The 20,057-nt window shown below is 47.3% G+C and overlaps 1 protein-coding gene across 1 annotated transcript in view; it reads right to left on the bottom strand.

The window, feature by feature from the left end:
- Window positions 1-20,057, bottom strand: part of ASAP1 (ArfGAP with SH3 domain, ankyrin repeat and PH domain 1) — a 348,258-nt gene that overhangs the window by 298,468 nt on the left and 29,733 nt on the right. Inside the window, exon 2 of the mRNA XM_080800600.1 lies at window positions 13,349-13,434. Coding sequence (XP_080656726.1) covers window positions 13,349-13,407 — 59 coding nt within the window. The 5' untranslated portion in view covers window positions 13,408-13,434. The remainder of the gene's footprint in view (window positions 1-13,348; window positions 13,435-20,057) is intronic.

Below are 20,057 nucleotides of genomic sequence, written 5' to 3'. Positions count from 1 at the left end.
CACAAATAACGGCCTGGAGGGACTCCAGATGTCACTGTGCTTGAGGATCATCTAAAAGAGCCAAAGTAGAACACAAACTCTCAGGCACCCCTGAAGACGTTGACTAGAACTTGCTGGCTCTCCCCGCCTCCACTGACTTGGTTAGTGATGCGAGCATTTGTGTGTTTGCCTCCCTGGTATCCAGTACCCCTTCTTCTGGGGATCGTACTCCGAGTTCCCCTTGGGGAGGCCACCCTCTTCCTGGTTCCCATGGTGCCGACCTTCCATCCCCACCCCCAGCTCTGCATGGTCAGGTGAGTGGACCTATCCCGTCGGAACATCATCACCCTGTCCAAGGTAACTGGGACACGTAACCCAAGCTGCACCGATGGGAATGGAGTCAGAGATTCTGTTAGAACTCCTAGGAAGAAAAGCTCTGTCTAATGGGGTTGTTACGCTGGCAATTATAGGACAGCTCCCGGAAGCTGTGACATGTGGAACTTGAGAAGGAAGCCCGCATAGGGGAAGGCACCGCTGACAGGTGACAGAGGCAGGGAGAGATTCAGTGGTGATGCGGAGGGAAAAACAGAAACCAAATCTTTGAAGCCAACCATGCCCTGAGCCAGGTTTTAGCCCTTAACCCCTCTCTGGCGGGAGCAAATAAATCCATTTACAGTGTAAGCCGGTTTGAGCTGGCTTCTCATCACCCGAAACCAAGGTGGTCCCGGTACACACACGGCACATATTCCCTCATGACCTAATGCACAGCCTGCCCACACCCCCTACCCAGGCCTGGAGAGGATGAAGCGGCCATGAAGGTCTGAGTCCGGAGCCCGGCACATCACAGACACACAAGCACCAGTCATGACTTGCAGAATTACGGGTGATAATTCATCCTCAATCTCCTCTCTGACCAAACCCACCGTTTGGAAACTTCTGACAACTAGACCTCACCCAAAAGAAGCAGCTAGAAGTGGGCTCACCTGGGCTGTGGTCTGTGGAATGGGCACCTAAGAGTCCATCACTTTGTGGCTGATGAAAAGACAGTGGCCATGAAGAGCGTGGCAGAGCTCACGGTCACTGCAGCCAGCTGCGTTAGTGACCTGTCTGCACGGACTTGCAAGCCTCCACCCGCAGCTCCACCACCGAGCCAAACACACTCACTCCACCCTGCCGCTGGGGGGCCCGGTTCTGCTTTACACGCTAGGGTGTTCTCACCATGCTTACCAGTGTTCAGGAAAATCTGTGCTGTTTATAAGTACCAAACCCCAAATATTTGCAGAGAACCCCTTTCAAGAGCTTCTGGCACTCCAGTAACCCACACAAAGTGTTCCACCTCTCATTTTTTTTAAGAGAAAATTGTTCTCTGTTCATAACTGTAAAATGCATTATTAGCTCAGAGCTTCCATTTTAAACCCAAACCAAACCACTTGAGTATTCGAGGCTGCTTTCCCTAAGATTATCTTTGCAAGTTCTAACATTATGGATGACCCATCAGAGAGGAAATGTGAAAGTAGGGACCAAGGCCCACAAAAAAGCCTGGGTTCCATCCAATTTCCAATCACTTGTATACACAGGAGGACCACCTCCACTGTGAAAGGGTTCTCCCAGTAACAAGCCTAGAATTGGGCTTATAGGTTGATGAGCAACTTAGGAGCCATTGATTTGATTTCAACAATAATGTTTTGGTTTTTGTTTTTAGAGGGGGAGGGAGGAGCAGAGGGAGAAACAGAATCTTAAGCAGACTCTAAGCCCAGCACACAGCCTGATGAAGGGCTCGATCCCACAACCCTGAGATCATGACCTGAGCTGAAACCAGAGTCAATGCTTAACCGACTGAGCCACCCAAGTGTCCCAACAACCATCTGTTTTTATTGATTACCTACTATGTGCCAGGCTCTATGCCAGACACTGAGATAACATTAGTGGATCAGCAGCCATCAGCATTGTCTGCTGGGAGCTGGTGGTCTTGATGGGGGCAGGGGGGAGGTGGCAGACACACCCATGTAAACCAATAATTCTGGGTTGCTACAGTGCTAGGAAGAAAACCAACGGGTGCAGCCAGAGAGAATGTGGTGGTGAGGAAAGTTGTGTCTGAGGAAACAGCATTTAAGCTGAGAGTCTAGGACAAGACTTGTCACTCTTATGAAGAGCAGGGAGGTTGGGGAACGGAGGCGGTGCAGGGAGAGGAGCCCTGCAGGCAGAGAAACGCCATGAGGCAGAATCCTGAGACCAGCCAGTGCTGGCTGAGTGTGACAACAGAAGCCTGTTGAGGAAATGGAGCTTTTGTAAGGAATCTGGATTTCGTTTTCAGTAAAATGGATAGGGACATCGGGGCCCGGATGGTTGTTAAGCAGAGGCAAAGCATGATCTCATGCAGGGTTGATGGAAATAATCCCTGTTGGAATATTAAACTTGAGGTGCCTGCTAGACTTCCAAATGGAGATATCATCAGGCATTTGGGATAATCAAGTCTGGAACTCAGAGAGGCCAGGTTCAGCTGGAGAAGAGTTGGGAAGAATAGAATTAGTCAGCATACAGAGGGTCTCCCAAAACCCTGTGAGGTTGGTTGGAGCCAGGGGAACCCTGCTGAGAGACTGAGAAAGAGGGCAGAATCCCAGGAAGAAATCCACGTGAGCTCCATGCCATGGAAGCCCAAAGAAAATAGTTTTCAGAGGGAGGGAGTAGCCAGCTGGGACTGCAAATGCCTTCTGGAAGCTGAGCTGATCTGTAGAGTAATTCCGAAGCTTTGAGATCTGAGGCAGGGCCTCATCTTAAAAGGCTTTTCTTAGAGCCTACGGATGACACAGTGACGGAGTGCAAGGAAGTAGAAATTCCAGGCTCCGGGGCCAGACTCCCTGCACGGGATGGGCACTTCTGTCATTCCACAGCAACACAGCCTTCACCAACCTCCCAACGCTCCATGAGCGTCACCTTGTCCTCACGATGGAAATCACAGTATCTGCCTCACTGGGTTGTTGGAAGGATTAAATGAGTTAATCAGTAGCAAGCGCTTCAGAGAGTGGATTGCCTGGCTCCGGTTCAGTGCTCGGTGTTCGCTATTCTTGCGGCTGCCGCTGCTATTACGTTTAAGAATGAACGCTAAGTACCAAGCAGTAGGCTTTGCATGCACCGTTGATCCTTGGGAGACATGGGTTTGAATTGCGTGGGTTTCTTCCGACAAATTCGCAACAGCACTGTAATTGTATTCTCTCTTTCTTATGATTTTCTTACTAACATTTTCTTTTCTTTAGCTTACTTTATTGTAAGAATAGAGTACGTACTACATGGGACTTACAAAATCCATGCTAATCCCATTTATATGATCATTAAGGCCTCGGCTCAACAGTAGGCTAGCAGTAGTTAAGCTTTGGGAGGAATCTAAAGTTATATGCAGATTTTGACAGCATGAGGAGTCAGCGTCCCTGACCCCTACACTGTTCCAAGGGCCAATTATATGATCTCACATGGAAGATACTGTTATACCCATTCGCAGATGCGGGAACTGGCCTAGGACCGCCCACTGAGTTCCGAGGGCAGCGCTGGCATTCATATCCAGGTCAGACACAATGCTCTTCATCACTGCTCTACAATTCTTCATGTGGTGCCAAGATGGGTGGTTGATGTCCAGTGCAAGGAAGACCTTGGCCCGCTAATGTATTAATTGTATGCTATGGGCTGAGTGTCTGCATCCCCCCCCCCAAATTCATATGCTGAGATCCTAACCCCGCATGTGATGGAATTAGCCGGTGGGACCTTTGGGAGGAGATTAGGTCATAAGGGTGGAACCCTCATGAATAGGATTAGTGTCCTTATCAAAGAGACCCCATCTCTGCACCAGGGAGGCTCGCAACTGGGCTTGGAATCTGTCAGCACCTTGATCTTGGACTTCCCAGCCTTTGTAAGCATGAGAAATAAATGTTTTGTTGTTGAAGCCCCTCAGTCTTTGTGGTAGTTTCATTACAGCCTGAACGAAGACATTGTGCTTTTGCTTCCACTGGTGTTTCCAGAGGGAACTACTGGTTTTAAATTGGTTCTGCCAAGCATAAGGTTATTGGAAAACCAAATCTCACTCTGCATTTCACAGGGTTTCAGAAAAATGACCAGAGAGGCTGTGCTAGACAAGGGGTTGTGAACTGCACTCTAAGAAGCTTCCTCCGGGGACGCCTGGTGGCTCAGTTGTCGGTTAAGCACTGGCCTTCATCTCAGGTCAGGATCCCAGGGTCTTGGGATTGAGCCCCACATCGGGCTCCTTGCTCAGCGGGGAGCCTGCATCTCCCTCTGCCTGCACTCTTCCTCTCTCTCTCTTTATCTCTCTCGCTCTCTCTCTGGCAAATAAATAAATAAAATCTTTAAAAAAAGAAAAAAAAAGATGCTTCCTCCAGGGAGGGTAGAATGTGCCCCCCCCCAACTGTGCATGCAGCTCTAGCTCCCACCCCTGCTTAAGCCAGACCAGCTCCGCTCCCATGCGGTTTATACTCTGAGCCTCTCTTCAGCTTTCACATGAAGAAAATATTCTGAGGATACAAAGTCTGAAAACTGCAAGACTTGGCATTTCTCAAATGGCGCCTGCATCAGATCACCTGTGGTGGTTGTTAAAATACAGAATTCTTGGCCTCACGACCAACTTAAGGAGTCAGAAACACTGGAGGGAATTAGCTCTTTAACCAGATCCCCAGGTAACTCACGTGCATATTCGAGTTTGAGAACCACGTAAGAATCTCTACTACTGTCCTGTCCCACACACGAGCCATTAGCCACTTACAGCTAATTTCAATTTAAATATAAATTCATTAAGATTAAGTAAACTTTAAAAAGTCCATCTCTCAGTTGCACTAAGCGCATTTTAAGTGCTCAGCAGCCACATGAGGCTGGTGGATGCCACAGGCACAGAATATCCATCATTACAGAAAGTTCTGCTGGACAACCCAAATCCCTAGACCTCGAAGTCTGCTTGAATAATGTACCTCACGTGTTTGACAGCGAGGCGCCACATTTCCTACCATTCCTAACTGTATTCAAGGCATCATATGCTACCTAAGGATACAGTATCACACCTCCCATACTGGACAGAAATTACCTGCCATGTATCTATTTCCCCTGCCACACTCCGAGAGCCTCGAAGGCAAGAACCATGCATGTATTATTTAGGTCTGTATGCTCAGGGCCTAGGGCTTAAATAAATGCTTGGGAATTGCTTAATTGGCCCACATAACATAAATGAAATATGAAGCTGACAATGATTTGTCCTTGCTAAAAGCATTCACCAGCCCATCCATTAGGATGGCTACTATTACAAAAACAGAGGATGACAAGTGTTGGCAAAGAGGCGGAGAAATGGGAATCCTTGTGCACTGTGCGTGGAGGCGTAAAATGGTGTAGTTGTGGAAAATAGTATGGCAAGGCCTCAAAAGAGAGAAATGTAAAGTTACCACGGGATCCGGCAATTCTACTGTGGGGTATATTATACCCGAAAGGTTTGAAAGCAGGGTCCTGAAGAGATATTTGTACACCCGTGTTCACAGCAGCATGATTCACAAGAGTCGAAGGATGGGAGCATGGGGCGCCTGGGTGGCTCAGTGGGTTAAAGCCTCTGCCTTCAGCTCAGGTCATGATCCCAGGGTCCTGGGATCGAGCCCCGCATAGGGCTCTCTGCTCGGCAGGGAGCCTGCTTCCCCTCTCTCTCTGCCTGTCTCTCTGCCTACTTGTGATCTCTCTCTCCCTGTCAAATAAATAAATAAAATCTTTAAAAAAAAAAAAAAGATGGGAGCAATCTAAGTGTCCACCCGTGGGTGAGTGGATGAGCAAACTGTGGTCCCTCCATAACAATGGAGTATCAGCCAACCTCAAAAAGGAAGAGAGTCTGATATATCCTACGACATGGATGAATCTTGAAGACACTATGCGATGATAAACCAGTCATAAAAAGAACAATACCGTTAAGACTCCACTTATAGGGGGCACCTCAAGTAGTCTAATTCATGGAGACAGAAAATATAATAGTGGCTGCCAGGGGCTGGGGGAAAGGGGACGTGGGGAATTGTTGTTTCATGGGGGCAGGGTTTCAGTGGTACAAGAGGAAAAGAGTTCTGGAGATGGATGGTAGTGACAGATATTTAACAAAATGTAACAACCATTAAGATGGGGGGGGCGCATCTTGGTGGCTCAGTCAGTCAAGTAATTTAACCAATTTAAAGATTTTTATTTATTTATGACAGTAAATAATTTAAAGATTTTTATTTATTTATAACAGAGAGAGAGAGTGAGAGGAAGGAAACACAAGCACGGGGGAACTGGAGGGAAGAAGCAGGCTCCCCGCTGAGCAGGGAGCCTGATAAGGGGCTCCATCCCAGGATGCTGGGATCATGACCTGAGCCAAAGGCAGACGCTTAATGACTGAGCCACCCAGGCTACCCTAAGTGGTCAACTCTTGATTTCAGCTCAGGTCATAATCCCAGCATCCTGGGATGGAGCCCCGTATCAGGCTCCCTGCTCAGCGGGGAGCCTGCTTGGGATTTTCTCTCTCTCCCTCTCTGTGTGCCCCTCCCCCAACTCACGTGTGCTCTCTCTCTCTCTCTAAATAAATAAAATCTTTTTTAAAAAATCATTAAGATGATAAATTTTATATTATATGCATTTCAGCACAATTAAAAATATTTTAAATAAAATTTCCAAAAATGTTTTAATCTATTCACTTAGAGAGAGAGCAAGCAAGAGAGAGCACAAGCAGGGGGAGGGGCAAAGGCAGAGGGAGAAGCAGTCTCCCCACCGAGCAGGGAGCCTGAAGGCACAATCCCAGGACCCCGAGACTATGACCTGAGTGGAAGGCAGATGCCCAACCAAATGAGCCACCCAGGCGCCCCTTAAATAAATTTATATAATACATATGCATGTATTTTAAAGCATTCACCAGTACCAGCCAGATGAAACACATCTGCCTCATGGCTTAGAGAAGAGGGCTTTGGAGGACCCCTGGTTCACAGTCTGGGTGGGGCATCTCAGGTGGGTGCTGGCTGGCAGCAGGGGGAGGGAATACAAAGGTGAGACACAGAGGCGTGGTCAAAAGCCTGACCTGCAATCACACCTCCTCACAGGGGGCTTCTGTGACAGTCGCAGGCCAAAGGCGACCCTCTGGGTTCCTTCGAATTGTTCTACCACTCAGGGTCCTCACCAATAGCTCTGCACCTAGCTGACCAACAGAAGTTTCTGCAAAGACTTCACCCCAGGAGGTTCTGATTCCATACACCTGGAGGGGGCTTTATTTTTACAGGGTTCTGCAGGGGAGCCAGAGCTGGGAGCCCCATTCTGCAGAACTTACATTAGCCTTATATTATGCTTTATCTTTTAATGAGTCTGCTATTCCCATCTTTGCATCTGGTTTGCAAACTCCTCCGGGGGGGTGACTGTGCCTTATCTCAATCCTAAGAATCAAAATCACTTGTGGAACTTTTTTTTAAGACGGCAGATGCCCTGGATCTACCACACATCTCTTAAGTCAGCATCTCCAAGCATCTGTATTCTTTTAAAAGCCCTTACAAGGGATTCTGAGCACACTCCGAGACCGAGACCTACTGCTCTGCATGCTAAGAGTGCTTGATCTAGATGCTGCCCCACATCGGCTAAGCGACCGACAGAATGTGGCCCCTTTGAATAAGTATCTAGAAGGGAAAACGTGTCTGTTTCATCTGTGTTACCAATTCTAAATATTTCACTAGGAGTGTTTTGCACATGATTTAAAGCAAATGATAAATAAAAACAATTAGCAGTTGGCGGGTACCTAACATATGCCAGGTGCTCATCACGGGCTCCCTATATATGATCCCACTGAATTCTCAACCCCATGTCTGAAGACAGTACTGTGAACGGTCTCCAACTCACAGAGGAGGAAACCCAAGCAGAGAAATTAACTCACTGCCTCAAAAATTAAAAAATTTTTTACATGACATTTAGATTATAAGCCATCTTCTAACTTTAGAAAAGTGATCATGATCTTTTTAACGGCTACATTTTCAGTGTTTTATCCTAATTTTTTTCCATCATTTTGCCTGAATATGTTAATTCATTTCTCATTGTAGGGCAGGTTTTTATCTTGTTTGCAACTGTTAACCACTTTAAATGTACACCTTTGTGCAAGGGGGTATTTTCCATATTTGGAAAGGTTACAGGGAAATGTTCGGATGGAATGATGTTAAATACTAAACAAAAGTCTCCACTGAGATGTGCTGAATGACCTGGGCAAGCCCTCTCTCAGGGAGATGCTATGTGTCTCGGCATAGTCCCCACCCACGTGCACCAAATGGCCACTAAAGGCCAGGTGCTCTTGTGGACACTTGACAGATTTGATCCCACCTGGTCCTCACAAGACCCCCGGGATGAGGTTTAGATGGGATGCCTGAGGCAGAGAAAGGTGGAGAAATGTTCCCAGGCTCAGAAAACCAGCAAGAGCAGAGCCAGGTTAGGAACTCAGTTCTCACCATCAGGCCAAGCCTTCAGGTCAAGGCAGGTGTCCCTGTGATTCCTTCATCAGCCACCCCAAGACGTAAAAACAAATGAGAGTGACAGGAAGGAGCCCTGCCCATCACCTGGGACCACATAAGACTCTCCCTGTAAGTGTACAATGAAAAGGTCGGCTTTATTTCCTGGCACAAAATCCAAAATCGCTGGCTTGGAGGAATACAGCCTTGCTGACCGCAGGGTGCCCACCCTCTAGATGCCGAGAGAAAGTGAAGAAGGGAAAGATAATGACACTTATTCCAGGTCCCCTTGCAGGTGCTCTGCATCATTATGTAGACGCGTTGTAAGTTGAACCGTGTACCTCCCCCACCCAATGTCGACATCCAGGAATTAGGTACCCATGAATGTGAGTTTCTTTGGGTCTTTACAGATACAGTTAAGATGTAAATTATGATGAGGTCACACTGGAGTAGGGCAGGCCCTTATTCCAATATGACTGGTGTCCTCATAAGAGAGAAGAGAGACACAGGAAAAAGGCGAATTGGCAAGAGAAGTGGAGACCAGAGGCTGTGGCTACAAGCCAAGGAACAGCAAGCAGTGCCAGCAAACTCCAGGAGCTGAGAAGAGGCAAGGGGAGATGCCGCCTGCAGGTGTCAAAGACGGTGCAGCCCCGGCGACACCTTGATCTCAGACTTCTAGCCTCCAGAATAGTGAAACAACGCGTTTCTACTGTTTTAATCACCAGGCCAGGAGCACTTTGTGACAGAAGCCGTAGGGAGGAACACGACAATGTCTAGCCTTTCGGGTCCAGCAAGACAGAAGCTACGTTGTGTTCGTCTTGGTATCCCAGCAACCAGCTGTCCCTGGCACAGGGACAGAAGGTAGGTGCTCAGAATGTGTTTGCTGAGCGAGCAAGTGAAAAAATTAAGGAGGTATAAACTCAGTAGGAGAAGGGACAGTGTCTTTTATTGCTACTAAGAGACCAGAGCAAATAAGGTGCTCAATGAATTTTATAGAATGAATGAACTTTTTAAAATGAACAAATAAACTCAGGAAGGCTTTCCAATGGGTCTTATCCAGCTGCGTCCCCAGGATTCGGCTCACGGCCTGGCTCACAGTCACTGCCCAATAAATTCTGAAGGACAGAAGGAAAAAAAGTGAAGGGGTGGGGGGCGCGAGCTTCAAGACCAGAAACACAATTTCCCAATCCTCGTCCAGGTGACACCTTCCTCCCTTTACGCCTCTAACCAAGGAATGGCCAAGGCCATGAAATCACCCTGAGACGTTCAAGCAGCCTCAATGCTACCAGTGGGACTTTCACAGGGGAACTCAAATGCTGTTGTTCCGAAATGCATTTCTTTTTCTTTTACATCCAGAAATCACAAGGCTCTCCAACCCTTCCAACAATGTTAGAAATGCACTGTAGAGTTAAGAGGTCAGCGCCTCTGCATTCTGCCCGAGGGACACACTTCCCGTCCATGCGCAGCCTTCATTCCTGACCCCTGCCCTGCGGCCAAAAAGGGACATCAGCTGGGCTCAGGAAAATTCAATTTGGGTGACAGCTGGCGGCATGATAATAACAGGGCATCTGCCTTGACCCTTTGGAAAAGCAAAGGCGGGGGTGGGGGAATGGGTTTGTCAGAGATTTCCCTAGGGCTTGGTTTAGGAGGGTCTAAAGTTTTCGTTGGTTAGTTTCTACACATGGACAAAAACCCTGGAAATAAGGCCCGCTGATTTCTACTGCTGGCTCAGAATTCAGTCCCACTTCCTGGTGCTGTCCTGGTAGTACTTGGGGTGGAAAAAAAGGAAACACATTGTTCTTTTTTCCCCTGAACTTGAGCTTTCCCAGGGGTGGTAACTGCCCCGTGGTGAGGTGTGATTCTAGTCATTCGTTTGCACCTACACTCGTGTTAATAACCAGACAAACCAAGCAGGAGGTCCCTGGACTTATGTCTCAATACATGAAGAAAGTCTCTGGTCCTGTGGGTTCCCCTTCGTATGTACTGAACTCCAAGCTCCAACTGTTATCTGCTCCGTGAAAAAGGACAGCTGACCCGTTCTCAGTGCTGGGTAGCCGGGAACGCAGTGAGGGCTTCCTGTTTTTAGATGGAGCCCTCATGTGACCTGCGAACCCAGGGATGCTGGATCCCTTCTCCCCATCAAAGGAGTCTCTTGAGATGGACAGCTACGTTATGTTGGCAGCACAGACCTGCGTGAATTAGCTGATGTGCCCCGTCCTGGGGCCCCAGACAGTCCCACCCTCAGCCTAACCCTGTGGCTGTCGATCTGTATGGGATTTGCCCCTGTCCTTTTCCTCTGAGTGGAAAGCCCCATGAGGACCAGTCATGCCTGCTGCCTGCACCTTTGTAACCCAAGCCCCCTGGTCCAGGTCCTGCCACCAAAGTCACAAGCAACCGATCCACATGTTATACGAAAGAGCCAACCAGCCAACAAACAAATACAAAGAAACAAAGGCGGTGGACCTCATGCTATAGTGAAGACAGCACAGGCTTTGATGTGTTCTAATTGAAATACAGTATAAATACATAAAATGATCAGTGTCATAGGAGTGCCACTGAAGGAATGTTTACACCTGTGTCACCAGCTTCTAGACTAGGGAACAGAACACTTCAGAACCCTAGCAGGGGCCTCGTGCTCCCTTCCCATCACGTCTCCCCTCACAGATGGAAAGCCTCTACCCTGCCAGCTGCAGGACCCCTGACAAGTTACCTAGCCTCGCTGACTCTTCACCTTGCCATTCTGTGAGGATTCCACTTTTAAAATGTGTGAGCACTGCCTGGCAAAAGCCAGCGGTACAGTACAGCAGCCACAGTCATGGAAGTAACAGTAGAACTCGTCCAGACAGGTAGTCGTAACAGCAGACGTGGTCGTGGTGGTGAGAGAAATAGTACTGTTGATAGCAGAAGCAGTCGGAGTGGGAAGAGCTAACACTTAGCACTTATCATGTCCCAAGTTAAGGCTCTACCTTAACTGATCTAATGCTTAAGGCAACCCTTATAGGGATGTACAAAATGCCATTTTACTGAGGCCCACAAAGGTAGTTTTCCTGAGGTCACGCAACTACGGGGCCATGGATCTGGGAGTCAAACACCAGCCGCCTGGCCACAGAGCCCCTCCCCTTAAAAGCAATCTTCCAGGAACTCCTTGGTTGGCAAAGCGAGGTTTGTCCTCTAATATCTGCTCTCTGCCTTGTCTATAAGAACAACTCTGAATTTTGGTAAGCACATGGTCTTGTAGAATAAAGACCACATTTCTCAGCCTTCTTGCAGCTGTGCAGAGGCTAAATTCTGGCCGATAGAAGTAGAAGCAGCAGGTGCGATACCCAGAAGTATCCTTAAAGGGAGGAAGCCTGCCTTTCCTCTTTTCTTGCCTTCTTCCTGCTGGTAGATGTGATGGCTGGAGCAGCAGCAGCTACACTGGACCATGAGGTGACTTGGAGGTGATTGGAAGCCCACATGGCAGAGAAACAAGAGCAAGTGCCTGGGTCTCCCAGAGACTGCTGTGGCAGGCCTGCATGACGTGTGTCTGAACTTTCAGGTTAAGAGACAAATATACCTCTATCTTCCTTAAGCCAATGTTCATTTAAATTTTACATCCTCCAGAGCAAAACGTAATCCTGAATGATGCATTGGGTTTTGCAATTATAATTAATGTCACCCAAAAAAGACACCCACAAAACTATGACTTTTGTGTTGGACTTATGGCTTAAAAAACAGAACAAAATAAAACATGACTTTGGGTATTCCTCTAACAGACAAACTAGGAAAATAATCATACAAAGTCTCATTTATCCCACAGGTAGTAACATTTCCTTGTTGGTTCATGTTGGGTCACATCAAAGCCTCTCAGGCTGGCCTCCCTACCTCCAGCCTCTCCCATTCATTCAGGACACTTTTGCTGGTCTAATGATACTTAAAAACGATTTCTATCCTAAAACTTGAAATAATTACAATGCTCTATATGTGCCTACTTTACACAAGACAATGTACTGTCTATATTTTTCTAGGCTGCACACAAAAATATAAAACATAAATATTGGGATTTCCCTTTCAGAGATAAGAAAATGGAAGAAACAGAGAAGGTCACTGACTTGCCTGAGGTCACACAGCAAGTTGGTGGCAAGGCCAGAATTCTATCACTCCCTCCAGCACCCATGCTCTTTCCACTACACGAAGCTGATTTCTGGGAAATCCCAGTCACAGCAGACTGACCCTAGGTCAAGTAACCCTGACAACTTTAAGATTCTCAGACTCGCTGACTTTTCTGTCATCTTCTTGTCCAGTCTAATTTTTCAACATCCTCTAACACAAACTCCCACCCATTGAGGTCAGACTGCATTGACTCTATCACATGCCCCTACCCCAGGCCTCAGTATTCCCAGCTGCAAAACGGTGCAAATTATACCTCCACCAAGAAGGAACATGGCATAGAGGAAAAAGGCAGGAGATCTGGAATCAGGTAAAACAGACTTCACATCCAGCTGGGCATTATCTTTACCTGTACAATGAATGTAGTAATCCTTCCCTGGTGGGACTGTCACTTGGACTGAATGAGATCCTGTTTCTAAGAGTCGCTCAGCTAAAACAGCACCTACTGTGGATGGTGTCATCTTCGTTGCTATTCCTGACTTCATTCTGGAACCACCCCCCTGCCACTTTGCCTTCTGCCCGAAGGACACAGGTGATGGGACAACAGGAAGCACTTTGAGAAGTCTACAACCCTACAAATGCCACACATCCGTTTGCCACTAATATTCACACCCACAGTGCCTTTGTCAGATTCTAGTCTGCAGTTTGATCAAATTTTGAATTTCAACCCCTCCCCCGCCCCCCAAATAATCCCTCTGCATTTCCCAGGCTGGGCTCTCTAGACAGGATGGACGATGGCCACTCACCGATTCCATAGTGAATCTCTTGACGAAAAACTGGAGAGCCTGGAGGCTGAAGATCTCATGTCTCAGCCGTCACATCAGAGAATTACCTGGATGGGGGCAGGAGAAAAGGTGACAAGCGTCATCCAGTGGGACTGGGCAGAAGACATGATCTCAAAGCAACATGGGGTTTCATCTGGAGGTTGGCATCCTTGTGAGGAATGTTCTGACACCACCGAGTGGCTGTCCAGGAATGGGAAGGAGAACAGCCAGCAAACCACCGCTTTAGCGATCCACCTTGGGGCTGGTGTCTCTATCCTCCTATCTATGCAAGTGCTCAGGGATCCTTTGTGCGTTCTATTTCTAGCTCTACAGTCAAGAGCAATTTACAAGTCATTAACTTCTCTAAACATGAAATCAAAGTGTGCTCACAGGTGCAACAGACAGACAGACCCAGGCAGCTCTGTGCCTATGGGAAACCGGAGGCTCTCCCCGATCCCCTGTTGGCCAAGGGGACCAGCCCAGGAAGGAGGGAGAGCTGTATGAATACTCATATTTCAGGACAGCCCCTCTGAACCTGAGAGAGGATTTTAATTAATTCATGCATACCGAAGCTTAATTGCTGAGTGAACAGAGCACAGGAAGTCTAGGATAAAAGGTGTTACGTAAGGGAACGGCTTCAATATTTGCAGAATGGAGGGGAAACAGAGGTGAGGAGTGAAAACAAGATGAGCCAAGGGACCTGCTGGATCCTTCTCCAGTGAGTGCTAGCTCAGAGTGGCACCTCCATCTGGGGCCAGAACCCAGGGACACTCTTGACCCACCATCTTCCTTTCCCACATCCAATACATCCCAAATCCTGTCTCATTTACTCCCTAAAGGTCTCTCAACCTCTCTCTTTCTCTCCATCCCCCCTGACACAGCCCTGGACCGAGCCTCTACATTTCCCACCTGGGCCTCCTCCCTGGTCTCTTCTCATCACCATTTCTCCCTCTGAAATCTGGTCCCCCACACTGAAGCTAGAATCGCTTTCCCTTTTTATCTTTTATTGTCGAGAATTCTGTAGACACAAAAACAGAGAAGAGTATCCTGAATGCCACATACCCACTGCCCAGCCCTGATCACTGCTGACTTAAAATCTTTCCTCTCCCAACACCATTGTTTCAAAGCAAATAATCCTACCATTTCAGTCATAAATGGAACAGCATGTATCTATGAGACCAGGTCTTTTACAAAAAATATAATAGCAATACCATTCCCACACCTGAAATGATTGTATAATTCCCTGAAATCATCAAAGATCCAATGTTCAGATTTCTAATAGTCCCATAAATGTCAAAGTGTTTTTTGAAACAACTGTTTTTAAAATCCAGACCCAAATAAGCTCTCTGCCTTATAACTGGCTGATACGCAGAATGAAAAATTTAAAACACCAGTCTGATTGTGTCACCAACTACCCCCCACCCCACCTCTCCACCCTCAGCTGAACATTCTTCAAAAGGCTTCTCAGTGCTTTAGGATAAAACCCGAGTCATATAACATGGTCTGACTCTTGTCCATCTCTCTGGCCTCATCTTGTCCACTCAGGCTCACTGCTACAGGCATATGGCCTTCTTTCAGATTCAGGAACTTGCCACGGTCCTTCTCTCCCAGGTCCTGTGTCCATACTGTTGCCTCCGCCTGTAAGGCTTCCTCACTTACCATCTTTGCCTAGTTAACTCCTGTACTTCCTCAAGTCTTACTTCTTCAGGGAAACGCTTCTTGCTCCTCCAGATTGGATCATGGACTGTATTTTAGTTTTCACTCATAACTATGCACTCATTAATGTGAATGTTGATTCACTGATCTATTGATCATTGATATGATTTGACTGTAAGCAAGGTGAGCACAAGACTGTGTTAGGACTTCCTCATTGGTGTATCCCCAGCACCAACTACATAGTGCCCGCCATGATATTAATAGACAGTTGTCGAATAAATGATCAAACCACTTCCCTCAAACTAAAAGGCCCATAATAATTGAGTAAATTGTCCTGAACCTTGAATTACACATTCAAATTAGATGGAGAATTGACAATCTCATCCTAAAATTCACATGGACTCGTGATGGGCTCGGGAAAGCCGAGATGATCTTTAGAAAGAAGGGCAGTGTTGGAGGAGTCCTAGTTCCTGATTTCAAAACCTCCCACAAAGCTGTAGTTGTCAAAACAGTGGTACCTGAATAAGAATAAACGTACGCTTTCTCCCAGAATCACAGCCGGTGACCTTCCTGTAAAATTCACCTTCTGATCCCATCTTACTGGGTATACGACTTGGGCCCTGCTATTTGCACAAATAACCAGGGCTCCTCCCAGGCCATTCCTCCGTGCACTGTCCCTTTGCCTCCCTTGCTCACCCAAGTGTGGAAGCTGAAACAAGGTACAGATGGGGCCACTGCTCCTACTTCATTCCCGCCCTGACTTTGAATTACACGTTGGTGCCCTTCGCCATGTGCCTTTACAGTCCTTCCCACTAGAGCAGTGTGTTCCTCTTCCCCACCAGATTCTGGACTTGACCACGGACTTATTTAAGCCGTGGACTGTGGATGGAAATGACAGAGTAGGGTCCCAAGTCTGTCACTCCTGTGATGTGCCCTGATAGGAATATGTCTCCCTGGTCCCTGCCAGCTGCTACCTCTCAGTCCAGACGGCTGACATGGGGAGCAGATCTGGACCCAACCAGGAGGCCACCCTGAGCAGGCTGAACCCAACCTAAATCACCCAAGCCACAGATCCACAGACCCATGAGCATGAAGATAAATGTCTGTTGTCACACAAGATACTACAATTCTGAGTTTTGGGTTTTTTTTAGTTTTGTAAAATCTGACTAATACACATGGAATTACTAATTTATGGATACCAACGAGGATCAATACAGTTTGGAAAAAAACAAAGCCATGCATGTGGATAACACAGGTAACTGGCAAAGAATACGTCCTTACAGAAGACCTCCTTGTGCCAACCTGACCCTCACAATGATCCTCTAAGGTAGGCAACACTGGGTCGGCTTTGCAGATGAGAAAACTGAGGCTTGGAGATATGAAATAATGTGTCCAAGACAGTATGTGGCAGAACTGGGACTCTAACCAAGGTTGTCTGACTGAGAAAGTCCAGGCCAGGCTTCTCTTCCACAGAAAGTGTCTAGTAGATGCTCAGAGCAGCTATCTCATGAGCCCCTGGTCCACCAACCCACCTCCCCCCTTGTCCCATTTCCTTCAATGGGTCTTCAGGAGAGGCTGTGGGGGCAGAGTCAAGTGGTCACCAGGCTTCAAGCCCAGTGTAGCCAAGGTCCAGTCTGGCCCTGCCCCTGGTCAGTGAGCCTCTGTGGCTCTCAGGTCCCTTGTTTATAAAACAAGGGCACTAACCCTGGCCTAGCCTACATCACTGGACTGGTGTGAACCTCCAGAGAGAAGGCGTGTGAAGAGCTGTGTGAGGTGCGACACCAAAGTCAGCTCACATCCTGCTGCCCGGACTCGGAAACCACTCACGCCCGCTTAGCGTCTACATATATGGCAGGATCTCACCCATGCTGCTTGCGGATCCACTTATGCTCTGAGACTGTTTTTTCCCCCAACGGAGAGTCTTTCTTTCCAGTTATGGAGGTAATCTGGGTCCATCATGAAAAATACTAAGGCATAAAACTAAAACCTGTTATTACCCTAACACCTAGAGATAAATACTGTTGGAATTTTAAGGCTATTTCTTTCCCGGGATTGGTTTTGTAAGGATGAAACAAATAATGCCTTTCAATTAACATGATTTCCTTAGAACTGGGGAACTACCAGTAATTTAAAAAAATACCACTTTATATTCTTTCATTTATTCAATCATTCATTCAGTGATTTTTTTTTTTTTGTGCCTACCATGTGCCGGAGACTATTCCCACTGCCTGAAGTCAGAGTCAAGAGCAAAAGAGAGTTCATGATCTCAAGCAACAAACATTCATCTTATTCATTATTTTATGATTCAACAAACGGAGTGAGCCTACTATATATTGGGCACTTGCTAATAAAAATTATAACACAGCTTCTTTGCTAGACGCTCTACTCTAACAGCCTCGCTTACTAATACAAGGTGGCCCTTAAAACAAATGCATCTGGGTTAGAACTCAGAATATGCTCTTTGATGAGTTATTTATATCTCCTCATACTACAGTTTCCTCTTAAAATTGGGATAACTGAAGTCCTATGTCATACAATCATGATGAGAACCAGCAAAAGGCACTGAGTAAAATGCTCAGTTCCCAAGGTTGGATGAATGAATGGGAACGAGCAGTAGGGGCAGTGATATCATGGTCTCTATGATCCTCTCAGTCATCCTACAAGAAGGTGAAACTCAGAGGTGAAGGAACTTGTCCAAGGTTATGCAGGTTCCCGCTTAGGCACCTGGAGCTCAGTTCCATGAGGGACCCTCCCAGAGATATCCGCAGGACTGCCATGCTGGGGTAGGGAAGCTGGGGGGCTGAGGCAGACATATAAGAAGCTCTCCGTGGGAACAGACACCTGCCTGCAGCACCTTCCAGGGTGGGCTCAAAGATCCGAGCAGGAAACACACAGCACCTACAGATAGGCGTTCAACAAATACATGAACGTTGCTATCAACCCCTGTGCTCTTCTTTACAACCTCTCATTTCCCCTTGCCACCAGCGATGGGAGATTGAAAGCAGCGACCTGCTTGAGTGAACCAGAATTCATTACATGGAGCATCACCGCCCGTGTTTCTCCTGCTTCTACGGAAATTCTATCCTGTGACTTACAGGATGTCAGTCGGGACAGCAATTTCTGCATGCCATGCAGGAATAAGTGACATAATTCACTTGGTACATAAACCCCTCTTTATTGCCAATTCCCAAATAGGTGGTGAATTTTATTCAACAGAAGTGACTGCGCGGATGTTGGGATGTGTATCCTTTTATAGAGGATGTTATGAACTCCTGAGTCATCCACAGCTGGCTACAGCTTGGACAATGTCTTTTTTTTTCCCCCATAACATCACAGCAAACACTTGGTCTATTTACTGATGAGATTCCTTCCTGGTCTATGGAAACTGTACTTGGAAAATCTAGGAGCTAGAGAAAACAGCCTGAATACATATGATTTCTGCCAATCCTCATCTCATCTATCAGAAGCCCAATCTGTCCAATCCCACTTGAACTTCCTTCTCTTCCAAGAGGCTTTCTCCAGCAATCTAGCCCTGCTGAACTCTCAGGGCACTTAACGGCAGCAACAGTGACCCCTACTGGGCACTGTCTTGGAGCCAGACCCATCCAGGGGACATTCAATCCTCACCCTAATCCTGCAAGGAACTGTGATGGTCTGGATTTTACAGATAAGAAAACTGAGGCTCACAGCACTTAGGTAGCATGTGGTCACACAGGTACCTGGTGGTGGCAGATGTAGGATTCAGACTTGGAACCGCTTGACTTCCAAGCTCAGGGCTTTGCTCACCATGCTACCTAAAACAGTATAAATTAACACTGAATATACCCCATTATTATTTCCTGATTGTTTCAACTAGGTAAGTCAAACCTCCTCTCCTGTCGCAATTGCTGAAAGGTGAATGCTGGGGCCACCATGAGCTGGTCATGGGGATTCCGTACTAATTGTTAAGTCTCTCAGTTTCCATATATACTAGCAAGCAACAAGTCCTGCCTCCTTAGCTGCCCCAAGGAGCCCCGAGTCAGGCACCTGGGGCCTCTTGGGCCGCGTAACTCTGGACTGTTGCTCATCCATCTTCCCGCCGCCTGCCAGCAGGTGTTTCGGCTGGGCTGCTCCAACTGACTCTGCCCAGGACTACTCGTTCAAGTATGATACAGAAGGAAGCAGACGAGGGGCGCCTGGGTGGCTCAGCTGGTTAAGTGTCTGCATTCAGTTCAGGTCAGGGACTGAGTCCTACCTTGGGCTCCTTGCTCAGTGGGGGTCTGCTTCTCTGTCACTCTGCCCTTCGGCCCAACTCATTCTCTCTCTCACAAAATAAGTAAAATCTTACACAACAACAAAGGAGGAGGCAGATAAGACCCTGTGGAAGTCCATGCCAAGAAAGTTCGAGGTGCTCCGCCTAAAAATGCTGATGCCTCCGGACCTCGGCCTGGGCCCCATCCGCTGCCTCACGTGCTGCTTAAAACAACAATCAAAGAGAATTGGGATGTCTCCTCTCCAAAGAAGAGGACAGAGAAGGGCCCACGATCCAAAAGGTCTTGTTAGACTGTCAACTTATGATGACCATGACCGTGTAACTTACCTTCTATGCCCTGAGGGCACTGAGCAGGACAGTAGGGTAGGGGAAGTCAAGGTCGGCTGAGCTCATGGTCCAACAGGGGTGGATGGGACAGGGATAGAAAAAACAGACAGAATGAACGTTCGTAGGCAGTCTCCTCTGGGTGTGAACACAATGTCATAGGACCTGCCTATGTGCTGACTGCATGCTCTTTCCCATTGGTCAGAGCTTCCTGTAAAGAGACTCATCTGTTGGGGAAACGCACCCATCCATCCATCCATCCATCCATCCACCAATTCGTTTATTGAAAATATATTTGTTATGCTAAATGTCAAGGAGATAATGATGGTAAGAGAAATAGCTATGGTCTCTGCTTTAAGGCCGTGTTCACAGAATGAGACCTTAATGAAATAAGCCCACAGGGGATGAGAGAGAGGAGAAGCACTGCGTACCAGAGAAATCTACACACTACAAGTGAAT

This window comes from Martes martes, assembly GCF_963455335.1.
Source record: "Martes martes genome assembly, chromosome: 4".
NCBI lineage: Eukaryota > Metazoa > Chordata > Mammalia > Carnivora > Mustelidae > Martes > Martes martes.
This window is presented reverse-complemented; position numbering and strand designations above follow the sequence as displayed.